Source organism: Chaetodon auriga, chromosome 1 (assembly GCF_051107435.1).
Source record: "Chaetodon auriga isolate fChaAug3 chromosome 1, fChaAug3.hap1, whole genome shotgun sequence".
Classification (NCBI taxonomy): domain Eukaryota; kingdom Metazoa; phylum Chordata; class Actinopteri; order Chaetodontiformes; family Chaetodontidae; genus Chaetodon; species Chaetodon auriga.
Genome location: NC_135074.1, coordinates 19,493,563 through 19,514,316, shown reverse-complemented (window position 1 = coordinate 19,514,316; position 20,754 = coordinate 19,493,563). Strand labels below are relative to the sequence as shown.

Sequence of the window (20,754 nt, the reverse complement as noted above, 5' to 3'; positions counted from 1 at the left end):
AATATAAGGAAAAACCAGATCAGTGTATTTCTGGAAAGTTTAAGTTGAAGGAAAAAGAAAAATCCTGTCTCATGTGAGAAATTGCTCACATGGTTTCAATTTTCATGACTCCAGAAAGACAGGAGACGTACCTGTTAAAAGTCAGTATTTAATTCCCACAGCAATGCAAATGACTGTAATTTTGCAAATGCTAGACCTCAAAGGGAAGACAGATACATTATCACCCCGTCTTCATCAAAACCAGGCCAGCACTTTTCTCAGATATTATACGTCTCATGTTGAGAAAGAGACAGCTCCACAGCTCCGTGGGACACAGTTGGATGTGTCTTTTACTCCAGATTTACAGGGAATTTAATTTTCTCTGCAGCCACCCCCCCCCCCCCCCCCCCCCCCCCCAAAAAAAAAAAAAAAAAAAAAAACGCCCTTATTTTGCGCCACAAGATGATGTGCTAAATCAACTAGGGTGATAAATGTATGTATGATCATAGAATATTAAGCAAATGTACACATGCAGATCCCCTATCTACAGTCATTTTAAAGCTGAAAGTCATGTTTAGAAAGTGCACCAGCAGGAAATCAGGACGAGAGGTCAACTAAAAGAGGATGTAAGTAATGTGCATGGGAATACTGTGCTGTTGACTTTCTTTCATTCAAAAGTTTGAGCAATGCAGAGGCGCTCTTATTGCATATATTAAGATGTGTTAGTGAGGGAGGTCCTTTTGATGAAAGTGGGTTTCCATGTATATTTAATGCCATGGTTTGCCGAGCTGTGCTTGAATGTGGATGGTAATGAGGACTGGCATGTTGAAAACAGGCTGTGCCACTCGTCTCCTCCCCAGGTGCACACAACAGTCGGGGCAGAAAGCCGCCTTGTTTCTCAGCTGCTGTCCCTGTGTTTGTCATTACAAACTGACATCGCTTCCATGACTCTGTGTTTTCTGAGTGCTGTGTCTACATGTACATTAGTCTGTACTGTTCAATATGAAAGACCAAATCTATGGTGACTCTTAGAGCTCAACACATTACAGTTTTGTTCTCTGCCACTTGCTGCATTTCTGCAATTGCTTGTCTTTTCTGTATTTGGTTGAGATGTCTGACTTTGCAGAGCATGTTGTTTACACTTGTGTAGATTTTGTTTAATTTTGCCTATTTGCATGTGAGTTCAGGGTGACCTGTACAATGAAATGTGTTGGATGAAAAATCAGGTCAGCTCAGCACTGCGAGTCATAAGGTGGATGAAAAGAAGAAAAATTTAAATATAACACTAAATACATATATGGAGATAAAGTGACGAGTGTCTACGTGAGTATTGTGCGTTTGTATGTAGCAGTCTTAGTGCATTCCTATGTAAACAGTGCAGACAGTGTTTTCACATTGTTGCACATTGAGTGTGTAAGTCCTGGTTAAGCAGCAGCAGTCATGGTTAATAGTGCAAGGGAGACACAGCAGCTGCAGAGGTAGATAGCAGATAGCAGAAATTGAAAAAAAAAAAAAAATAGAAGCAAAAATGAATAAGAAGAACACACATTGCAGTGCACTGAACACTCAGGGCCACCAGAACACATAAAAATATGACTGACGATCAAAAATCTATTCTAATTTCAATGATAGCTGGTAAAGGTCAGTCACAGATTGAAAAAAGGCACTTGCACTGAGTGGTTTCCATTAGTTATTTTACTGTTACATATTACAAATATTTGAAATATCAACACTTAGAAAATATTCCATCATTTTCAGCTTTATTCCAACATTTTCCAATGACTGTACAGCTGAATCGCATAATAAATCTACAAACCTGAGACACTAAATGAAAATAATTACAGCAGGGACAGGTTTGGAAAGCTTGCTACACGGTAGCAGTTATGAACAGTACAAAAACATATTGGACCCATTACATCTTTTAAAGTCAACAAAAATCTGACTGTACTGTTTTTACCACAAAATATACTGGATATACTACCTTGTCAAATCTGCAAAATATTCGCCAACTATGGCTGATCCTGTAGGCAAAATAAAATGTTTAACATTTAGGATGTGATGTCGACCGCTCATCAGAGGACATCATGGTGGTGTTCAACCATGCACTGCTCCTCTATCTATCCTTTCTCTCTCTCTCTATCTCTCACACACACACACACACACACACCTGCGCACACACATGTGCGTACAATAGAAACAACTGCATCCAGTCCGCTGTGCTATTCACTGCTGTGCTCCTTTCAGCAGTCGATCATAAGGAGTTGCTAAAGAGCATGTTCGTTATGAACCATTTCTGTCCGGTGCATTTCTGCAGAGCCAGCTGGTAGCCGAACTCATTGTCACTGCTCGCTACAAGCTCTAGGCATCTCTTTGATTTCCTGTTCTGAATGGATCCTCCCTGAAAAGATAAAAGCAGCCTGGTTAAAATTGTGCCGGGCTAGAAGAACAATTTGTGTGCTCAATAAACTTGCCTCCTTTAAACCCACGCTGCTCTGAATGGATACGGATGTGAGCTGCTGAAGCGCCCTGAGCTCTGTGCGTTTTGGCTGATTCACACTACCGTCCTCATAGGGCCCACCAGATAGCATCAACATGGTTTCAAGGCAAAAACAATGCAATTGACAGAGTAGTCATTAGCTTTCTCCCTGGCCAGGCCAAGATTTGGAGAGAATGCAGTGGATGAAAAGGCTCGGAGGAAGAAAACGAGGCACACAAACAAAGCGGACAGAAACATCTGGTACGGAGGTGGACTGAAGCTCATGTTTCAGGGCCATTAAAGTATTGTTTAAATCAATTAAATTAGTTCAATCAGTTATCTAATCTATTGGTTGATGAGAAATACACCTGGAGAAAAAACCTTCAGTGCAAAAAGAAAGTAAGCTCCAACAATTCCCAAACTTTTATATGACAGCTATTGCCACCGTCTGAACAGAGAGAGCACATCAGCTCAGCAAAAATATTCCAGCATGTCCTGATGAAACCGGGCAGCATTTTCTCATTACACTGTCACGGCTGACCGAGGGCAAGTGACTGTAGAGGAGGCCTTCAACGAGCAATACAGTGTAGAGAGCTGAGAGGAGAGAGCTCTTTCCAATACGATGAGAGGAAGGCAGAGGGATGTGGGAGGGTGAGGACCTAAGGATTGGACGAATTGTATGGATTGTGAGCTAAATTATTCTTTCTGTATTTTCCAGAGTTTTGCCTGGTCTGTGAGGTCCAAGGACTTTTTTAATAGATAGCAGATTGGTAATAACCACTGCTGAAAGTGGGCATTTATGGACCACTATGTCGTTGTGTGTTCTGAGCCGGTCCATAAAAGCAGCGAATGGGGCAACTGAGGCATTTTTTAAACTTAATGGCATCAGCTACATAAAGCCAGATTCCATTTGTTGAGTTGCCTCTCTGGGTACACATCATTCAGATGAGTTGTGAAAAAGTGAAATGCAGCAATTTTAACATTATTATATTCTATGAGGATAATATAAGATGATAAGATTTTCATCTCTATGACGACCGAGCATCTACAGAGGAAGGCTGCATGTTGAGCTTGAAAGCTTTGGACACAACAAGTAAGCCAGACGTTGTTTACAAGGTCAACAATGAACCTTCAAGATCAATCATTGTGTAATTCAACAGGGAAATGAAAAAAATGAGGTGTATCTCTGCTGTGGCATGTTAACCACATGTAAGCCTTATTCAGAGCTGTTGGCAGGTAAGAACCCTGCATCAAAAATGTCAACCTGAAGCAATAAATGAAAACGCTTGCAGCTGCATGGAGGTGTCCTAAAAACATGAAGTTAGCTATTGTACTTTGTCCCACTTATCCACACAGTCAGCAGCTGGAGCAACAGCAAAGGTTGTGACACACAGCTGACGGAGGATATTAAGGTTCTTTAAAACCCCTGGTGTCGCTCTGCTCCAAATTACAACAAAAGTTGGTCTCCTTCTCGGAGTCAAAACTCAATCAAATTTGAACTCACAGACACGATACATGTATTTTTAGATAAAGTGTGACTCTGAGAATAACCTCCATACATTTGCTTAAAAGTCATAGAAAACGTACGCTCGTCATAACGCCAGAACTTGCTTAAGAATGATCACCTTTTCAAGCTTCTTCAATATCAAAGTAATCCTGTGGTAGTTGTCTGTACATCCATGAGCACCTGGCAAACAGGAGCTGCTAATTATTGATTTGTCATGCTTGTAATTGTGCCAATTAGCCAGAATGTCAACAAATGTAGGCTGTTTACATCACCCAATAGCAATACGGGAACAGTAGTTCCAAAACCTGAAGTATGATTGTCCCTCAAAGAATAATACAATAACAAAATCCATTAATATTAACGTAAGTTGCTAAGGTATTTTAACAGTTTAGCAGTTTGTTAAATGTTGTTATTTTTGTAAGTTGACCTTTACAGCTGGATTTCAACCCCCATTCTCGCTCTTCCGGCTCAGAGAGGTGACATCCCTGTTCTTAATGCAGCCTACAAATCCCTGGCTGTTTCTCAAACTGCAGGAAAAAGCAGTCTATTACCACAACGCCAGACATGTTTGAATCACTGAACAAATTGAAGATGGGGACGGTGATTCAGAGTCCTGGAATGAGACAGAAGTGAAAGCCAGAGTCCCTGTAAATCTGGAACATAAACTGATAAAAGCAGCTGCTCTGGGTTTCACTCAGCCGAGTTATCTGTATAACAATTTGGTGCTGCTTGTTAAAACACCTTCAGGGAGTCGGCTAATGAATGTATACGTTTGTGAGCATACAGCATGTGGGAAGGTTGCTTTTTTTTAATTCAGGATGCTATGGCTTGTTAGGCTTTACATTCTGTTTACTATGCTATATACAGAACAATAGATATTTGTTACCGAAAAATGAAAAGGCATCACCCACACAAGCAAAACCGAGCACACAGTCCCTCCCACTGAACATGTGTTTGCTTTTCTAATCGGAAAAATTACCACCTGCCAACATATGACTAATCATCACATGTGAGCACATATTCCATTTCTTTCACAAATCAAGGCTTATTAAAGTCACTTCTTCTTGGATAATTACAGGTCTTTACAGTGGATGAGGGAAAAGAATTTTGCACATTTCACTGGGAGGAGATTAAGGATATCTCCAGTTAATCTGGTTTTGTGCAGAACGGTGCAACATTTGAATTAAGATAAAGCAAAACAAACTTTCTCCCTGTCTAATTTCTACAGTGCTCCGTTCCCCAAAGTTGCTGTGGCTGCATCAAGGCAATCTATTTCTGTTAGAGCTTGACACTTTGCACATGTGCAGTCAAAACTGAATCAATAATTAATGCCACATTTCAGAGACATGATACGCTCCAGCCGTGCTGATATGTCCCCATCCTTCCAACTGAATTATACAAAGTTAACAAAAATAACCACTTAAAGTTCACTTTGAGGACAAATGAGTTCAAGCGTATAAAACCCTTTTACGCTTTGTGCTCATTATGCTGTAAAAGCAGCCTCACCTGTGGAGGCAGCGCAGAAGTGACACAGCCAAAAGAACATTGTACTCGCTATAACAAGCGTCTAATATGAAACACATTTGGGATTTTATACATATTTGGCTAAAGAGGGACAAAATCTATAATTAACGCTGCACTGACAGCATAGCAGACAACAATGTGAGGTCTTTTGTTCCCAAATCAAAGCATGCAGTAAATCCAATTCACTCGCTGTCATGGAGCATCTTGCGAGGTGGCTGCTTGTTATGTTAAAACACAGTTTTGCAAGCACAGAGGAGCGGATGAAAAAAGACCATCATTACGTTTCAGTGACTCCTTGTGTCTAAATGAGTTGCAGGATTGAGCGGAACTCTGGTCAAACAGCAAATTAAACCACTTGCACGATCAAAAGCTACCTCCCACGGTCAGTTTTCCAATCACATTCAACAAACGACCTTCAGTTGAGGCTTAATATAAACGGAAAATTGAATGTCAACCTTGTGTTTTCTGACCACGTGTGGGGGGCTATATCACTGATTGTCACCTGAGTGAAGAGCCAGTGGAGCTTCATGCGTTTGGCTGCGGCATAGCTGCACTCGATGAGGCGCGGTCTGCTGTTCACATCCACCAGGCACTTGTTGTCATCGTCATCAACAGTGGGACTGAGGAGCCCGACGTGGAGGTGCTGAGTACTGGTGTAGTACACATTCTGCAAGAAACACCACATCCTGCTGTGAACAACCTGCATAGTGCTGCACTGTACGTTCACACTGCTGGGGTTGACATTTAGATAATGGCCCTTCCAGTGCTGTACAGGACCATACAGGTAATAAACTATGCAGCAAACGAGGCTTGCTCTCAGGCTGTCTTTGGATATGAAAGAGACATCTATGTGGCTGATTTACATTCACTAAAAATGCGTATTTATTCAGCTATCCTGACTGAATGGAGGACAAGCAAAGACAAAGCACTGCACAGAAAAGAAACTCATTATTAATTCAGGAACGGGGAGAAACCCCGAATAATTGCGCCCTCTCTGATGGAATCCTTTCCAACTGCTTTTTTCAAGGGCAGATGTTTGGCCACATAAAGCTGACAAGATCTGAAAATCACTTGCAGGAATAAAGCAGGAGAAGCATGTTCTGTATTCAAAAAGAAAAAGGCTTAGCGGTATAAGCATGAGAGAGGGGCGAGAGAGAGAGAGAATTTGTTGACTGTACTTAGAGAGCAGGCTTTAGTGTGATGCAGCACACACAGAGCGATAAACAAGGCTGGACTGTATATGATGATATGAAGGGCACTCGGGTTCGTGTTACGTAACTTCTTAGTCCTGCCTATAACTTGTCACTTTGATCATGAAGGTGACACGGTTCTCTGGTGTATATAGGCTACAATACAGTACAGAACAGAAAAGAATAGAATATTTCTGATATATATTCTGGAAAATATTACAGACCCACGACAATACTGACAGAAGAGTGAGGCTGAGAGAGAAAAAGGAATCTGTCTGTCTGCTAGTTCAGCACCACGGACAGCACCGTGGATTTATCAATACAGAGCAACCGATATTTCAGAGTCACGGTCGGGGACATAGATTGTAACTGCACAAATCTCAGTCAGATAAATGATCAATGAGTCAGGCAGACTAGACTCATATATTCAAGTAAACAACCCCTGCTCTGCCCCTGCACTCTCTCTGCGACTAGAGGATGGAGGGGGGGGTCAGCAAAGGGGATACATTTGGGGGATACATTCATTTTGCTAACAAGGGGGATGGAATCTCCCCTTACATCACCTACTGATTACAGCTATAAATGTATGATGTTAAACCAGTGACTCCCAACCTGTTTGGCTTGTGGCCCCTTACAGAAAAACAGTCAGGTTGGGGACCCTTCAGGCGTCTATGATTGATGACAGATGTGCCTTTACTGACAATGTGCTTTAACTTGAGTAGAATTTTGCCTGAAGTATTTTTACATTGTGTACTGGTACTTTCACTTAAACAAATGATTTAAGCACTTCTTCCACTATTAGCAAATCAAAGTAATTAACAGAAACAAGACTGAAGGGAGGACACATTCATTAGTTTGCAGAATCCAAGTAATAAAGAGGCGTAACAAGAGTACGGGGGAGTTAGATTGATATCAGTAAAACTGGTTGGAGCTGCAAAGAGTTTAACAGGGACTCTGTCTGTAAAAGTCTAAAAATGTCGTAAGTAGGACCGGGGTACAGTTTATCTCTGACCATAGACTGTATAAGAATTACTGGATGAGGTCACCTTGACATCAACCACTGGTTTTTGGACTACCTTTCTGAAGCCTCAAGTTTGGCATTATGGCTGTTGCCATCTTGGTTTTTTGGACACAGATGTGACCGTATTTGGAAGAGAGCGGAGTGGGGGAGGATACACATTGCTACTACTACTGAGGTAATAAATGTAACGAGAAGTAGGTTAATTTTATTATAAGCTTACATTGAATCTGACTTCTTTTTAGAACCAGTGCAGTCACTTTTGCTGGCCATTAGAAAATAATGCATGTTTACGGCACTTCCACATTAGCTTCAATTTTCAGACCTGGAAGCTCTGCCCACTATTTATACAGTCTATGTCTCTGATCTTAACCCCCTCTAGCTGTCAGAGCACCCGAACAGCACCTCATCTTTTCAAAATAAAAAATCAGGGCCATATTTGCTTATTCTGCTGCTTGTTTTTCTTTTACTCTTATCCTCTTACTATAATCTTACTTGTCTGATATCGGCCTCCTGCCTCCTCCACACCAGACGTTACACAGTCTGACGAGTGTGATTTTTTTTTTTTTTTTTTTATGCTGCTCATTTCTGGGGCAGTGCAGATTGCCAGGCCGTATGCGACTGTGGTTTCTATTGTTGCTGTGCTTAAATCAGTATGTTGTATTACTGCCTGAGCTGAAGTGCCGTACTGCATGTTTGCTGACAACATGCTCTGTACAGTCAGTCACGTGTTGTGGATTGTAAGCTTTGTAATACCCGTCCTTCCATGTCGGCCTGTGCAATTTTCTTTTGGCACATTAATATTTACTGCAGCGCCCTGGACATAAAGTCTAGCTCTCCCAAAGCAAATCATTGAAAAGCATAGCTGGCAATGACACATTTCGATTGACTATAGCAAACATCTGCAACAGTCTATGTACATGCATCATTATAGAGGTAATTCGGGGCCTAATTCCTCTCAATGATGTAACACTGAAACATAAAAATAGAGCAGACTGTATTTGTCTTGCAGAGGAGATCCCTAATCTCATTAGGAACGCTGGTGCTACTCCAATCCTTTGTTTGATTTGCCTGGATTTACGAGAGATTTATAGCATGTAACAGATTTATAATTAGCAAGTTTTAAAGTTATCTAGGTCTCAGAATGGGCTGCAGAATTTGACTTATGGGTTTTATGAGGAAAAAGTGTTACTAAGACCATACAGATGGCTCCTGAATCAGTTTTGGTGTAAATATCAATACAAGCGCAATAAGTGTGAAACATTTAATAGATTCACTTGATTTCAGAGGGATAATGGGAGATCAAGCCTCACTTTATGAGACAACTTTACAACTGCCACAGCAAGGTTAAACAATCTCTGAAAACAATCTGCTCGCACATAATGGGATGGAGGGATCGATAGGAGCTCGAAAAGGCTGGAGAAAGTAAATGCTAATCAAGCTGTGCTAACATTTGAAGACACTTAGACTCCCTGTTATTTGGGCTGAGATATATCCTGAGCAAGTAGTGCAAAGATACGGTTTTTAAGACATTGACTGATGGAAAACACGTATACTAAGCAAACGGCTGAAATAAACCTGGGGTCTATCAGGCTGAATAATCTTTAACTGCTTTATTCTTTAATCTTTTAAATGTCTGTGTGATAATAAGAAACTAAATCTTTTGACATTAAGCCCAAGAAAGCTGGAGACAGAATACTCAGGTACAATCTAACTTGGTCTTTCGACAATAATGCTGCATTTTTTTTGGAGTCGGATTCATTTGGGACACGTCACCCTTAAATGGAGTTGTATGAAAAATGGGGACGAGTTCAATATGTACTGAAAAACCTCAAAGACAGTTTCTGTAAAGGGCAAAATAGGAATCCGGATCCTGCTTTATGAGGCAAAGCTACTGAGTTTGATCCAATCTGAAAGCAGAGAAAAGCCAAGTTGTTTTTCCTTTGAGGTGGGCCAGGTTTTATTGAGCAAGAAAAACCTGCGACGGAAATAAAATATATAGGTGAAATATTAAGTTTGGTTATAGGCTACATGCTGCAGAGAAACAGAGAGAGAGAGAGGGCTCTGACCTGAGGAGTCATCCCATGACAGAGATACAGGATGGGGACGTTGTCATTGTCGGGCCCCTGATCCAGACACAGATCATTCTTCAGAGAGTTCTTCAGCTGACAGACAAAGACAAACACACACAGTCAGTCACACACACATACAAACATAAGGTACGACTTGCCTGGGGGTCAAATCAGTAATATGACAGATTCTGCATAACCCAGGCATGAGTCATATTCAGGTAAAAGTCGCTCACATGAACTTTTGATACCCTGTGACCCTGACAGTATTTAGGCCAGTGTGAATAATGGTTTCTGACTTTGAGAGCAGCCACACAGCCAGGTGCAGACCATTGTGAGCCTCAATTCAAGCCCATCACAATGGACGCCACACTTTATTCACCTCACCAAATGAAGTGACACAGTTAAGAAGAAAAGTGAAAGAAGATAAATGGAGCACTACTTTCAAAGGACTCAGTTTCTGCTGGATTATATTTGCCCAAAAAACAGGATTTTTTGAGAACGATTTGACATTTTCTTCAGGGATGGACGTATAAGGGCTCCATCAGCCTCTTACCATGAACAATGAGGTCCAACATGAACATACTGCTTTCTGCCACGTATGTAACTGTTAGATTTCTCAACTTGTGTTTTTTTTCTTAGCTCTTCTCACTGACCTGAAGTGGAGAGGTGATGTCACAAACGGTCAACCAATCAGGATGTAGCAATGTTTGAATCAGTATCTGAACTGGTAAGCTGCCAGGCGACCACACCCACACAGTCTTGACGAAGCGAGTGTTAAAATTTTTTAATAAACAAACCCTAAAGATGTTTTGTTTGTTTATTTACTGCTGCTTGTCATACAAACATAATGTTATAAAGAAAGATTTGAATGAAAAAAAAATTTGAAAGTTTTCAGGAGCTTTAAGACAGACTTTGAAATCAGTTAGCGGTTATCCATAAAGTCTGAGAGATGAAAGAGATGCGGGTATTGAAAAATGGATGTTCAACCCTTTTACCCATTGATGTGTGAAGATGAAAGATTGGATTTGCTGCAGTATATCCTGAAAGCCTTTTTAAATTTGTAATAGTATATATTTTGCCTTTATTGTCTTTAGACATAAAGACATGTCATAAATACTAATAATAATAATAAAGTCTTGTATGCTTAGTATTGACTATGTTCTACAAGTCCCACGACTGATTAATGGACTGTATGTTTGACAAGTAAACTGAAAAACAACCACCACCCCAATGAAGGACAGATAACGGACATTATTTGATGAAGTGAATAAAACATTGTGCGCTTGCAGAGCGGTTCTGCAGCTCTTTTGATGTTTTGGTGGACTATGAATAATTGTAAAAAAGACTTTGTGACCGCGCGTGGTGTCCAGTCCACAGACTGAGTGAGAGGAGGAAGCTGCATCTACCACCTGCTCTCTCCACGCTGCAGTACATTATTTCTCCCACAGGGGAAAGAAACTATTATCCAAACGATAAGTTCTGCTTGCTGTAGCGCTCGCTGTTGCCATGAAAATGTTTCCACAAGGTTGTGTGAGTGTGGACAGTAGCTATAAACTGGAAAGGAGAAAGTAGAAGGATCAGCCTGGCTTTTTCTCTGGGTTTCACGTCAGCGCAATATAAATATTAAAGGATATTTACAGAAAATACAGAGGGCGCTGCAATATCTAAAACGTGAATCATTCTCTGAATCCTATTAAATTCATTTTTGCTTTATAAAAATGTAAATCAGAAGTGTCACGCTTGATGAACATGACTCAGACTTTGAGGCCCAGAGGGTTATTCATGCGCATCATGACAAAGGTCTGCCTGATTGCAAGATACAAACTGCGCCGCAGGGAGCTCCAGGGATGGTGGTTTGTGTGGAGAGTGAATTAGGTAAAGATGTGAGATCAGAAGAACACAGCTAGGGATGATTCAGCTCCCCAACGGCTAAGGAGAAGACTACTTCTATCAGATAATCAGCAAATCCACATGGTCCCGTGCAACAGCTCAGGTCTAAATATTTCTAGTGCTGGAGAGTGAGAAAAAAGTAAATGTGCCACAGTGACACATGTGCTCAAAGTCACATAAAAACTGTATTTAGAGCGTCTTTAACTTCTGTAATGTGATGTATTTCTGAATGAAACGTAGGTGGAGAATAGTTACAGGAGGGATTTACATCAGAACCTTCAGATTTGATTGTACTGCTCTAACGTGGGCATGGCTTAGCGAATACAGAGCTGTAGAGGAGAGGAGGACTCCACCTGCACCTCCCTCACCTGCATTCTTATATGAGGAGGAAGAGGACGAGCACATCAGACCTCACACATATTCTTGGGAAATGTGAAGTAAGTTTTTGCCAAAAGAAATGATTTTTATTTCACGTAACACCGCTCAAACCACCACGACTGACTAGCCCATCAAATGCATGTCACAAATATAGAATAATGAGGCCAAGTAACTGGGAGAAATGGATGTAATGAGGCCAGCCTGTTTCCTCGCTATATCCTTCCACCATTTGTCAGTTTGTACAAGAAAAAAAGATCATCCACAGAACATAGAAAGCACTGCCATAATACTGCGGCCTGTGTGTCACTGTGTATTAGGGTGCACCATAGTGATGTGAAGTGGGAGGACCATGGAAATAAAGCTGTTTGAGAACAACTAGGAATGGGCAAATAGAAACACTGCCAGAATGCCCCCCTGGCTGTCAGTTTTGGCTTCACTGACTAATAAAATTCTGCTGCAAAGCCCTCTGCTACCTCCATATTTAAAGCAAGCTTCAATTATTCCACGTGTTTATCTTTGTGTCTAAATTCATCACATTAATCCAACGGGAAATTATTTCTCCAGTAACTTCTGGAAGTGGGAAGCAAAGAGTCAAAGTCTCTGCAGGAAACCTCCTCTTTGTGAACTGTTTGTGTTCCTGACAGCAGCCATCCGAATCCCAACACAAGGGATTAAAATGATTTGCTCAGGCACGGTTTAGCCTTGTTTTGGCTTTTGCAGACACTGAACCGAATCTGGGATGAAGAGGGAGGAGGCGACGGTGGCGGCAGCTTACTACTCCATATGCGATGGTGTCGCTGTACATCCTCATCTCAGGGTACATGTTGACCAGGTACCATCTGAACGTTTTACACTGCAGCCTCTTCCTCAGAGCCTTCCTCTCAGAGATGTCACCAATATCAATCCCCGAGTCCTGGGTTCAAGCAAACAGCCACACACACACACACACACACACACACACACACACACACACACACACACACACACACACACACACAGAATCACACAGATTCACACAAAGCATAAAATTGATTAACTGTGGCTTGTGAAGAAGTAAATCAGATAATGGGCCATTGAGGAGCATTGTGCTGCCATTTTCTGTGTATGTGAATAGCTCCTGTGGGGTTTTGATTTTTTTCCTGCTCTGACTTGAAAACCATCCACCATTCCAGCTGCCACACCACAAAGCCACACTCATGTTGCCAGAGACGGAAAGTCTTGTACTTAATTGTGAGGTATTTTGAGGCGTTTGTGCAGTACTTGAGTATTGTTGTATTGAAATGCAGTATTTTCACAGTGTGTTATTGGTATTTTTTACTTAAGTTAAGGCATTGAGTATTTCCTCCAACACTGCATCTTACCATCTGCCCCATGTTGTCCACTATATGTCATCTAATGCCACCAACGCCCCTCCTGAATCACACACACAAGTGGGGGCAAATGTTGCTGACGGGTCTTAGAAACACCAAAAAGTGAACTCAGGTGGGTGCACACTTAATATGAACACCGACACTGTGTTGGTTTTTATACTCTCAGAGGTAAATTAACACTGACAATTTTGCTGTGTAGTTAATTCATGGGGCTAATGCTGGGGCTAAATTTCATGCTTCTTGAGTACAGACTCTGTTAAATGCCTCATTATTGACTGAATGAATTGCCTGCAGATGTTCATCTATTCATAACGTGGATTTACATATTCAAACAGATTATCCAGGAGAGGAAAAAAGCTTCAGTGAACAAACATTTGACTTCGCCTCTGAGGGATGCTACATTTAACCTAAGACGACGTGATTATTTACTTTAATCTACTGAATCCAGTTCAAGATCAAATAAAAATCAGTATCCATTGAAAACACTGAAATATAACACTGAAATAGCACTAAAACCGTAAAAACACCAGACAGCGTGCAGCATGTTTGTATCAGTTAGACTCATGGTAATTCTGCAAACTGTGAGCTGTTTGTAAAAGGATGAGTTGTCGACTCTGCAGATGCCTTTATTCAACATCTCAAATAATACAATAAAGCCTTAAGAGATTAAAAAGAATAAATTGATCAATTTCTGCTGAAAAATACATAATTCAAATAACTGTCTTTTCTCCAAACTTCATGTCTTCTTTCTGTATTATTAATTGTTTTGCTCCCGAGTTGCAGCTGCGAATCAGTTAGTTTTTTTAATTCATCTTTTAAAATTTTATTGTCGCGCTTTGCATTGACTTTTCTCAACGGTAATGTCTCGGTTTATTGAATATTATTAAGTATTTATTCATTCCGCGGTGCAATATTAAATCCAGGACATTCTGTAAGCCGTAAGGAATCATTTCATCAGAGCCTCCTGGAGATGTCAGGGACCCGAATCAACGAAGCATCTGCAATGGGAGGAGCGCAGCTGAGAACAGATGACACTCAACCCTGTAACATTTAGATTAGGTGGCTGTAGAATGAAGCTGCCTGTTGGCCCTGTAGATTATGACGGTGCTGTCTGATCATCTGGTTTCATATTTGTGTGTTTGTGCATCATCTTTTGACTGAATTCCTTCTTTGGATTATAACACAAAAGACTGCAACGACAAATCCTGTGTACAGTGACATAAAAAACAGTAAATCAAGATTTGACAAAGCATTAGTGAAGCTCCTCTTGTTAGGAACAAATAATCAGTTTTGCAATATACTGTATTGTGGTCAGCATGGCGACACGTTGATGTGATGGTACCTACAGTATACTGTCATATGCTCACTTTTCTTCCGTTTCTGTACACATATGACAACTCAATGGTTCTGTCAATCCAGCCTGTAGCCAGCTTATAGCTGCCATCTGACATTTGAAAAATGGGACACGTGTACATACTGAAGATTGTGGTGAAAGCATACACTGTTTCATCCCAGCTGTCAATAAAACTGCAAAATTGAAAGAACTTCAAAATGATGGACAGCATTTCTGCTTTGTGAAAAACTGCAATTTCAGAGGTGTATTTCCCTCTTCAATTACACAGACACAGTCACACACAGACTGTGATTTTATGTCTTCACATGTCCAAACATTGGTATATGTCCTGCTCCAAGAGGACACTGTTCAGAGCAGTAAAAAGGTACTCGAGCACAGATCAGAATACACTTCTATTAATGGGCCCTATAACCTGAAAATGAATTAGCATTGTTGAACCTCTGGTTTCCCTGTCGTGATGGGTTTTTTGAACAGGTGTTTGGTTTCATGCCTAAAATGAGGTGTGTAGTTAAGAGAAGCTTAAGAGATTTTCATTAATTCACATTTCATTCTACAAAGTAAATACCCCACTGTTAAAATTTGGAGCCTTAATGTGTCTTAAACAAGGTGGTTTCTGGCAAGTGGATAAATATGACTACATGGGTTGTGAGGGGCTTCTAAGTGCTTTCCAAAGGCAAGTGGACTTGCCTGAGGTTCCAGAGGATGTTTCACCTGTCATGCAAGAGGCTTCTTCACTGACTGGTGGGGAGTCCCAGGCATTTATCCTCTTGCAGGATCGTTGCCATCACGAGTCGTTAGGGTCACATGAATCATGGTGTTAATCGGTCAATGGCTGTTAATGGGTGAGTCATGGTGTGAATGGCTGGATCGTTGAACTACCTGGCCATTGTTTGAGTCATTAGGGTCACATGTGAGTATCAACATGTGAGTTGATAAGTGGTGTCGTAGACCACCTCCTCTGTTCAGTGATGGTCGCTCCAGTTTGACATGGATGGCTTCTTTCACTCCTCTTTCAAAACACCGGTCTTCCCTGGCCAAACAATGTTCATTATTGTCTTCAAATGAGTGTCCCTTGTCTTTAAGATGTACAATAATGTACAAACTGGAATGACCATCACTGAGCAGTGGAGGTGGTCTATAACACCACTTACCAGCTACTTACAGTGCAGTCTTGAGATCCCTCCCCCAGGCAACTTAAAACCCACGACTCACCCATTAAAACCCTTTAATCCATTAAGACCATGACTCATGTGACCCTCACAACTCACATGAGAGCTGGGTGGGTCAACAATCCTGCAAGAGGATAAATGTCTGGGACTCCCCACCATGTCAGTTAGAACTGTAGAAGCCTCTATACTGAGAGGTGAAACATCGTCTAGAACCTAAAGCAAGTCCAGTTGCCTTTGGCAGCACTTAGATGTGCCATGACCTGAATGAATGGGAATTGTCACAGACATGTCAGGGACATTAAACATCATCATACTCATACTCAGCTCATACTCTGCAATAATCCAAATCCAATGGAAAAATCCAGTTGTGTTTGGGCGATGCTAATGTGGGTCGGTCGACAAAAAGAGGACATCCCTGCATCTCTCTATTGTGACACCCATTTGATACACAGAAAAAAATGTCTGTCACTTGCACTCATTAGAAAAACAACACAATTCACATGATCACTCACCTCCATGGGAATATTCCAGGCCATGTAGACATGGCTTTTAAACTCATCCATCCAAACTTCTGCAACCCTGAGGGCGTTTCTCCGCACATGAGACGTTAGGTCCTCAGTGTAGGGTTTATGAGCGCGCTCTATGTGGGCGATGCGAGCACAAGGCAGGACCTCAACACTGCCACCACACTGCCACACCTGGTTTGTAAACACAAAGAAAAGAGAAAAATGTCCTTCATCTACAGTAATAGAATAGTGATGAGTTTATTTTTAAGACTACAGTTGAAAATTTTTGAATATTTGGGCCTTACAAACCATAGCTCTACCAAAGTCTGCACAGATGTTGCTGTGACTTGCTGCAGTACTGAGGACATTAACTACATTTGACCAAGAGCCAGATTTTTTCCAAGCAGACACTGTGGGGGTTGGACTTTCAATCAACCAACCAATCAATCAATCAATCAATCAATCAATCAATCAATCAATCAATCAATCAATCATTTAGGACTAAATACCCTATTGTTGTTTATTTTTTCCCTTTATTACAAAATAAATGTTATGTTTAGTAACCTTTTTACATATAACAATAACATGGAAACTCCATAATGATAACTAGACAATAGAAAATGTTCTCCACCAAGGAGGCAGTCAGTGCTCAACACAAAACCCACAGTTCAACAACAAATGAATGAATCCATATCTCAACAAATAAACTCCTTTTCAGGATACCAGGAAGCAAACAAAAATACTCAGTTTGAGACAACGGAAATAAACCCAAGTGATGCCTTTTGCATCCAATAGACATGTTTAGTGATTCTCTGGCCTCCAGTAGTCTGGACAGTGAGATGCTGTCAGCTCCAGGTAACGTCCTCCTGGGAGCTGGATGGTTTGACGGTGGGTCCACTGAGTAAAGCAGGCATCTCCAAACTATTCCACAAAGGGCCGAGTGGCTGAAGGTTTTCTTTCCAACCAAGCAGCAGCAGACCAGACTTGACTCATTTCATCAGCTGATCTCAGTCTTCAGAGAGCTGATTGGTCAGACTTCGTGCTCTTGATTGGTTGGAGGAAAAACCTGCAGCCACACGGCCCTTTGTGGAATAGTTTGGAGATGCCTGGAGTAAAGAGTATGGACATAGAAAATAATTTGATTCTGTAGTATGGGTGAACTATGAATTATAGACTTTTTGGCTTGATGCCAGGGGTTGGTAAACTAATATACAATCACTCTGAGGACAGACTGGACCTTTTCCACTAGTGAGTAGCATTAAATGCATATATTTTCTGTATTCATTAACTTGCTGCAGGCTGGATGTGGCCTGTGAGCCCATTGATGATCACAGCTAGAGCCTTGCATGTGAAGCAAGACGTCTTCTGTGATGCACTTAAAGAGTGTTTGAAGATGAAAATAAAAAGTTTCACTGAAGACAAGTTCCCACACAAACAAGAAGTAAAACACAATTTTACTTCTGACTAATTAACTTGATGAAAGATATTTCATTCTGTGTAGAGCTATGAACAATAATTGTTTTTTGCACTGTTCTATTTTTCTCACCAGTCAATATACAGTTATGTTGCCTCTTCTTTTTGTATTGTATCTATTTGTATTTTTCTTTGGTGCATGCATCTCTGTTGTGGTGTGAGACTTAAAAAGAGACTTATTCAGGTTGTAGAGCAGTTGGGGGATCTCTGTACAGTCAGTGCAGTGGGCCATGATGGCATCATTTCTAGGCTGCTTAAAGCACGTTTTGGCCAACAAGCAGAGGCCCTCTATCACCTCTGAAGCCTAGTGTATCCTTGAGTGTGAGGAGGAAGTCCCCATGGTGGGAAACATTAATGTCCCAGTGTCCTGGACAAGAGGCCTGAGTCCTTGATGACTAAAAGCCAGTGGTACTAACTCCTCACATAATGAAGACCTCTGGGAGGCTTAAGACTCTGGTGCAGAGATCTCTGCAAACGTTTCCCTACTGTGGTATGTTCATCTAGCAAATGGTGATGGGTAACAATAACAGATTCCTTCACAAAGACTGAAAGAATATATTTAAGGTGTATGCAAAGACAAGTTCTGTAATGGTTTTGCAGCATCATTTGTACAGTGTGTGTAAGTTTTCTAATTGTTAAACATTATTTTCTGAGATAAGTTAAATCTTTGCACACACTCACATTGGTATTTTTCACGTTTACTCACTGTTTCCATACATTTCTAATTAACATGTAATCAAGCATTAATAATATTGGTTATGTCTTTATGTTAATGTATGCAAACCCACTTGATTTATATTCTTATTTGCATTCTTTTCTCTATTCTTTAACAGCCCTAATCGCCCATATGAATGATGAACATTTCAATTTATTGAGTCATTTTTGGCATAACGTTAATACATCAAAAAGTATATGAATTTCTGAGCCACAAAATCTTTGAAAATAACTGTGTGAGAATTAAAGCTTGGAGGGAAATGAATTAGAAAATGAATTAGGCCGTACAATGCTGCTGATTAGTATCTGAAGAATATGAATGGTTTCTCAAAGCAATTCAAAGACTTCACGGAGGCAATGAAAACGTGCTCTTCTGTTTAAATGCTCACATTGGGGTCATCAAAGGAGATGTCAGTACCAGAGCCTGTGGAGGATACTCAGAAATCACTTAAATGTGTTGAGCTTCGCATTAGGCCAGGACACCCGGTGTTTCAGTATGAATAAGGTTGAAATGATCACACTGTGCTGTTATGTGAGGACCAAATAGGACAGCTGACATCCTTCTAAAGCAAAATGTGTAATTTCCATCTGAGAACCTGCTGCCAAAGATTATATACAACATTTGATGCAGATGGTCATCATCAAGGATGAACCACAAACATCAGATGTGATATAAACTGTAGATGTGATTGGGACACTAATGATAGGACACACTGTGCGGCCACTGAAATGGTTGTCAAGCACACACGGCCATGACATGTTAGTGTGTTGTCACTAACAATCATTCAAGTCTTCTCAGTCTTTTTGCCAACTATTTTATTGATAACAAAATCAAAGGTGTTTGTTTTGCAACAGTAAACCTGAACTTGCTAATTTCCAGCTTTCAGAACATACAGCTGCCAGTTAGCTGAGCATTATGTACATAATGATCATGCACTCCATGTATTTTCACACAGGCACATGCACATTCAAGGGGCTGTGTTGTTAACAGGCAGCAGCACATGTAGTTCTACATGGATGTTTTTCTGGCCCGCAATTCATTAAAATATCAACATAACGATACAGACTATGAAGTTTCCGGAGAAACATCTTATGTAATTCTTTCAATTTTAGGATGGTCATAAAATACAGCATGCCACCTCAGTCTGAGCAGATATTCTACAAGTATTACGGAATTAAAGGCTCATGCAGTATTTAATTTCAATTCCTCTAGAGTTGTGGCAGCTGCAGTGGTGTCCTGGCATCACAATGAAACTTCAGATTACTGACTGACATTCTTAGCATAAAAATATGCTAAAGCAAAGACCCCTGAAACCAGTCATGTCCAGCCATGCTAAAATAAAGATCAGCACAGTGATGCAACCAACCAATCCCTGCTAATGAACAATGTTTGCTAGTTTTGATTACTCAATTTGATTTGAGATCTGGACTGTTGGTCGAACAAAACAGTCATAATTGAAATAAATGCTAATATATATAAATAAATAAAGATAACTTGCTATCATTAAGCAGGCACAACATTTACCATGTTTACCATCTTAGTTTGCATGTTAGCATGTAAGCATTTGCTAATTAGCATTAAACATAAGGTACAGCTGAGGCTGATGGGAGTTTACTTGGTTTTGCAGGTATTTTCAAATTTGGCCTGATTATGGCATTAGATGGAAACTCAAAGCATCACCAAAGTTATTACAACTCATCCTGTGGAGAACATGAACGTGCGAACCAAATGTCATGACTATCCATCCAATAGTTGTTGAGACATTTCATTCAGAACCACAGATGTCAACCTCATGGTGGCGCTAGAGGAAAAGTCAAAGGAACACCAATATTACTAGGATTTGTCCTCTGGGCACCATGGATATCTGTGCCAAATCCTTGGCAATCCATCCAACAGTTGTTGAAATATTCAAGTCTGGACCAAAGTGTTGGAACGACCGACTGCCATGGAGCGGTGCTGCTAGCTTAGATAAAATTCAGCAGATTAACTGACAATGAAAATAATCAGTTGTGGACTCTGTTCCTGCCAAACCCAACTAAACACATGACTTCAGATTTATTTAAGCTGAAAACGGCGTAGTACAACATTGGGACAATTGTGCCAGCACTTCCTAAAACACAGTCAATTACAGCT

The 20,754-nt window shown here is 40.7% G+C and overlaps 1 protein-coding gene across 1 annotated transcript in view; it reads right to left on the bottom strand.

The window, feature by feature from the left end:
• Window positions 1–1,655: 1,655 nt before the first annotated feature.
• The window catches only part of galnt18b (UDP-N-acetyl-alpha-D-galactosamine:polypeptide N-acetylgalactosaminyltransferase 18b), a 71,845-nt gene continuing 52,746 nt past the window's right edge, over window positions 1,656–20,754 (bottom strand). The window contains exons 7-11 of the mRNA XM_076728565.1: window positions 16,440–16,625; window positions 12,810–12,947; window positions 9,764–9,859; window positions 5,989–6,153; window positions 1,656–2,377 (exon numbers count right to left, since the gene is read on the bottom strand). Of these exons, the coding sequence (XP_076584680.1) occupies window positions 2,231–2,377; window positions 5,989–6,153; window positions 9,764–9,859; window positions 12,810–12,947; window positions 16,440–16,625 (732 nt within the window). The 3' untranslated portion in view covers window positions 1,656–2,230. The remainder of the gene's footprint in view (window positions 2,378–5,988; window positions 6,154–9,763; window positions 9,860–12,809; window positions 12,948–16,439; window positions 16,626–20,754) is intronic.